The 6,000-nt window shown below is 36.6% G+C and overlaps 1 protein-coding gene across 1 annotated transcript in view; it reads left to right on the top strand.

Annotated features, from left to right (window-relative positions):
• REEP5 (receptor accessory protein 5) overlaps window positions 1–2,452 on the top strand; it is a 51,515-nt gene extending 49,063 nt beyond the window's left edge. Inside the window, exon 5 of the mRNA XM_037529449.1 lies at window positions 2,264–2,452. Within this exon, the coding sequence (XP_037385346.1) occupies window positions 2,264–2,313 (50 nt within the window). The 3' untranslated portion in view covers window positions 2,314–2,452. The remainder of the gene's footprint in view (window positions 1–2,263) is intronic.
• Window positions 2,453–6,000: the final 3,548 nt, after the last annotated feature.

Consider the following 6,000-nt stretch of genomic DNA (forward strand, 5'->3'; position numbering starts at 1 on the left):
CTGATGAATTTACTTCTTGTAGGCTTTTCTTTGCTCCAGTGTTTGTGTTATGTTCTATTGTCTATTCATTTTTAGTTTTTACAGGTTGTAGCAGGGATAAACTTTCAGATTGCTGCCTTTACTCTGTTAGGTGTCCAGAGAACAGGTGGCAAGGGGTAACAAGTAGAAAGAAACTGAAGTATACATAGAGCACAGGAGGGTCATCTCCAGTGAGAATCAGGGATTCAAGCTTCCTTCTGTTGTGTCATGAAGCTCCATAGAGACCCCCTTCTCCAGAAAAACTCCCAGCCTATGTGTATGAACACACACACACACACCACTTCATATGTGTCACACACCACTTGAGCATTGGACATGGATTGTTTTTGAGACAACGCCAACAAGACAGGTATTGGTTTATGCATTTCCAGTATAGAGCCTTACCCTGGGGTGTTTGTGCCTATTGTTGAGATCTAGGTGTTTAAATTCTAGTTAATTCAGGTGTCATCTCAGTTTTGGTCCTGGGTTGAATGGTGGCAGGTGTTTAAAATATCACAGCCTCAGGCTGCAAGTCAGCCTCATCTATGAGGATACTCAGGTGATCTGACCTAGTTCTCTCTATTGGTTCAGGCTCCAGCTGTTCTATAGTCGGAGCCTTCAGTTCAAGCCAGTAATTATCACTCTACACCCGTTTGTTCTATAGTTTCCCAACAGTGCACCCTCTGTCCTGGATGTCAACTCTGTACATACCCTTATGCAACAAAGTGCTGGGTCTCCAAAGTCTTTAGTGTAGGTATGAGCCTGAGTCAAGAGCTGAAGGTGGTGGTGGGGGGGATGGTTCCATTCAGCAGCCATATCTAACTCATGAGTTATATTGCACTAGTTTTGCAACAAACACAGTTTACTGCTGGACCATTGCTCCTGTTTTGTGCTATAGTTGTCTGTTATCTTTCAGGGGTTAACTTTGTCCTCACTTTGCTGCCATCTTGTTGGGACTCCTCAAAGTTGACTTTTTAAAATAAAAGCTATGAAGTTAGAGTGGGGCTAACAAATAGGTAATGCCTGACAGTGGAAATTAAGCTGGGTGAGGAAGAAGAGAAGAACAGAAAGGAAAGAGAGGATCAATGTAAAAAGTATTAGGATCAATGAATAGAAAACCAGGTGGTGGGGGAGGAACTCTGAATCAGTATAATAGTGATCATGAGCTTCAGGGATAGGAGGCACCGAGATTAAAGGAACTGTAGTTCTTGGCAGTGACAGAGGCCATAGAGTGAGTGTCTGAGGTAGAGTATGGTAGGTAGGATGAAACATTGTTTTGGGAGGGAAGAACTAAGGGGCTAGGATATTAGAAGGATTGTGAACATCTATGGTTATTGAAATCATCAATAATTAAAATAGGAGTAGTGTTAGAAAATAATGTTATCTTTGGAGCAAAATCTTAAAGAAATGAGGCAGCATATGTAAAGATCAGAGGTGGCTAGGGGAAAACACACTAGTAGTAGATATAATAAGATTCTGAATGGAAAATGAAGAACAAAGAACAATGAAGAACAAGAACAACCTCAAGCCCTGGTGCTAGAATCATAGAAGAAAACAAATAATCACAACCAGAGAAAACACTGTCCTTAAGGACAGCTGGATTTCTGTAAAAGCAAGAAGGTATAAAGGAAACATTCAGAGACATGAATGAGGATATAGAAGTTATATATAGAAAGCTAATGATGATCTTAAGTTCCACAGGGTTTTTAGAATTTGTAGAAAAGTGGGCAATGGACTTATAATTCGGGATTTTTTTTTTTTTCACTCTTTAATTAGAAAGTGGGAAATGAGAGATGACCTTGCCTCTTGAGGAGGCAAGATGCCCACCAAGATAGCTCTCAGCAGCACTGGTGTCCCTGCAGGATGTTCCCCCACTTCCTTCTCACAGGCCTCTCTCCCTCCTACACTGCTGTTTCTGGGCACAAAACTCCAATCTACTTAAATTCTTTTCTATAATTTTAAGAATTCTCTTAACTTGTAACTTCCATACCCTTCTTCCACCTTGGGCTCACCAGTTTCTTTTTCAGAGCTCAGGACTCCTAGATGGCCTTCAAGAACTTTGTTCAAATACTAATATTTGTGATCTGAGGCGATATCTTGTCCATTTCCTGGAAATTCTCAGCCTAGATCACAGACTTCTGTGTTCCCTTCTGAACATGAGTCATGCGATTGCTATCTGGTAGCTACATTAAGCACAGAGCCTATGTTGCAAACAACTTTGATTATTTTTCTTTCCTTCTAACAGCCAAGAAAGCTGCTGTGAATTTACTGGGTGATGAAAAGAAGAGTACCTAAGCCATGACTGGATGGACCCTTTCTGCCCTCTCTATACCTTCTTATTAGAGCTTGCTATTACTACATTAGGGATTGTGGTATAATTGTTTTAATGTTACCTTGGACACATTTTTGATATATGAAAAAAAGGAATGTGTTGGGTTGTTTTTGTTTTTTTTGTTTTTTGTTTTTTTTTTTTGCTTACTTTTACTATATACATAAGGAGCATTTTAATTTAAATTTAATGTAATTTTTGGAAAATATGTTTGCCTCTGGGTAGGAAGAGACAGATGTTACTGTCCTACAGGAAATAAAAACTTAAAATTAAGTATCCCACAGGCATTATACCTTACTGGTCTCTCTCTGCATGCATTCTCTCTGTACTTACACTTACTCTGTATGGTTCTACTTCATGAAATGTACAATTTTGTATGAAATGTTTTTAATGTATTTGTGCATTTATGTGGAAAAATGTTATAACATGCATAATGCTCATGGAGAGCAACTGTCAAAAACTGAAGACTCCATTGTGATCTGCTAAATAATACTGCAGAAAATTAATACAAATGAATAATATTTCTAAGTCAGTTAAGTGATAAATGAGATTGAATGGAGGGTGGCCTCCTTGTTTTCCTATCATGGTAGCATCTAAATATAAGAACAACTTTGTAAAGCAGTCACTTTAGTGATAAATGTGGAAATGTACACACACATTAGTAATTACAACTCCTAATTCTGTGTAGAACTCGTAATACTATCTTGTGGCCTTTTAAATACTTGCTTATAAGCTTTAGATGTCTCTATTTTAAGATGCTAAAGTTTCTTAACTTCAAGCTGGTTTCACTTTCAAAAGTGAGGAGTAATGTAACATGTTGGTTTAGTCTTGTTTTATTTCCTAGTCTTTTTTAAAACTACTTTAAGGAACTGCCCATCTCTGATTCCATATTCTTGTTTATATCATTGGTAATGTCATGATGATACTAGGTTTTAAGAACAATGCTGACAGAATGAAAGGAAGTATAATAAAACCTGTAACCTAGTTGGCAGTGGTTAAGCCAGCTGCCCTAACCTTCTTTCTCTGGCCTTTTAGGGCAAATACAAGAGATACCCCTAGTATACTATTCACAATCATTTATAGTCCTTTAAATGTTATCATTTTTATGCTTTCTGTTGATAACCTGCATTTAACTTCAGAGCAAAAAGGATAAATTAATATCTGAAGCTGGATCAGCCAAATAATAGAGACCTTGACAACTTGTCAGGACTAGATAATTGAGCTTTATACCAGTACTACTGCTTGGAGCCTTCTGAAGTAGAATAAATTGACTAAAACAAGACTGTCACAGAACTAACAAGATTAAATATCCAACCTATAAAATATTTGTTGAGGCAAATAGAGCTGGTTAACTCTCTTTTAGGTAACAATTAAGATTGTAACATGGTTCATGTTATAAAAATGAGACAGTATCACCCAAATATTACAATATGGATCAGGGCTTTATTTTTTTTCTGAAAAACAGTGGTGATCATAAGTCATCTTAGTAAACTTACCTCAAAATTAAAAAAAAAAAAAAAAAAAAAAAACCTTTAGAAAGCAAATAATTGTTACTGGGAGAAAAATCAAGCCTTAACTTTTTGTTTTTAAAAAAATATCTCTAGGAATATTTAAAGCCCTTTCCCCATAGATAAAGTATGCTTTTCTTGATGGCAGAAAAATGAAAATTAGCAACTTAAAAATTAGAATATGTAATTGTTAGAATCCAAAACATATAACTTTTACTACATAGAATATATTATCAGGCAAGAAAGGGAGGCATAAGTTACTACTGCTCATAACTGCTTATAGGCTAATAAGTTTAAAAGCTATATTAAGAAAATATATTCTGACTGAAAATTTTTTATCCATATAACTTTCTCCTACAGTGCATTCTGCAAGGAATTTAGGTTACTCTTCTGGGCAAAGTGTACATATTATTGGCAGAAGCTATGAGTTGAAAATTCTCAGTTTAGATTTCCCAAAGAATATATTGCTATGGTTAATGTATTTGAAAAACTAATTAAACCTGTGTTTAGCTAGAAAACAAGCATTTATTAGTACCTGAATGATATTTCAGGGGTATGTAAAATTACAGAATCCCTACAGCAATTTCTTTCCTACTTGAAAGGTTTCAAATCAACAGTTACTGCTACCCTGCGAGACTCTTCTACATACAGCCTGAAGAAAATGAGCATAACCTTTAAATAAATTACAACCTATCTTGGAGATGTGATATATTAAGTGGAAATGGATGTAAATAAAATTCCGTTATCTCAGTGACTGTTCTATTTCATTTTATTTTATGGGCTTTGGAAAAAAAACCCTAAAATTACTTAAGCAAAATCATAGTAAATATAGAAATGAATTTTAAACATTGCTGTTTATTAACCCCATTGCTTATCTGTAATTTTTCCCTACTGATCACTGCTTGTCAGAGGAAAGACCTTCCCTAAAAAAGTTTCTACCAATAATTAGTACTAGATTTAAAAGAAACTGAAACCATCGCTTTCTATACACACCAGTCTAGTGTAACATAAGATAGTGTTTTGCATATATGCTGATGTATAATAAACACTTCTTAAACGTGCCTCTAAATCATTCCGTACTATTTTATTTTATTTTATTTTTTAAATATTTATTTATGCATACAAGAACTGGGGCACAGGCCAGAGATGTGGAGGGTGAGAGAATCCACCAGAGACAGTGGGGAACAGAACAGGCAGAGTGACTGAAACACACTTCTGAGGTGAACAGTGAGGAGGCGGGAGAGGTCCGCTGCGCCATGTGGGTAGCTCCCTGGCTGGGGATCAAACTCGTGCTGCAGTGGCTGCAGACAGCTTCATAGGTTGTGTCTTAACCCCCTGCGCCACCAGGGAGGCCCTCTAAATCATTCTGTATTATTTTAGAAGAGACTGAGAAAAGAACTTGAGAATTTTATTTAAAATACCTACTTCTGGAAGGGTGATTTTTGATCAGCTCTATCACATACATCTACTTTCACTTAGACCTGTATGTCTAGAATCATGGTGTTTAGAAGAACACACACATTTCACATTCTTAGCCATCAAGATTTCAGTACAGTATAGTCTGGCAAGAAAGTAGATAAATTTGAGAATGACCTTAAAAGTTTTCCTAGGTCCTCTTAAAATACTGGCTTGTAAGATCTCTTTATAACACACACTTCATGGAGAATTAAGGGCAATAAGGAATTTCTTTGGTTAAATCAGTAGTTCTCCTACATTAAGATGCTTTCTTTGAGCAGAGGGGGCATTGTTAAAACAGAGTGATGATCCCATCACCCCCCTAAGTTTTGACTCAGTAGGTAAGGCGTGGGGCTGAAAAATTTGCATTTTCATCATATTCCCAGGTGGTGGTCCAAGAACCGCACTTTGAGATAAAACCACTGGGTTAGGTAAATGTATCTTTACAAAGGTTTTCAGATCTGGCTGCACATTACAGTCACTTGAGAAGCTTCCTAAAAAAACTGTTTTTTACCTCTACTGCTAGAAATTCTATCAGTCAGCTATGGTACCCAGGTACCAGTGCACTTTTAAACTACAGGTGATCCTAATATATAGCCAGGGCTGAGAACCACTGATGACTACTAGTAAGAACAAGAATCCCAAAAGATTTGTCTTAGCTAGATAGTTCATCTGGCATGTTGGTTTGCT

The sequence above is a fragment of the Talpa occidentalis genome, unplaced genomic scaffold, assembly GCF_014898055.3.
Source record: "Talpa occidentalis isolate TD23 unplaced genomic scaffold, MPIMG_talOcc4v2.1 talOcc4.6, whole genome shotgun sequence".
Taxonomy (NCBI): domain Eukaryota; kingdom Metazoa; phylum Chordata; class Mammalia; order Eulipotyphla; family Talpidae; genus Talpa; species Talpa occidentalis.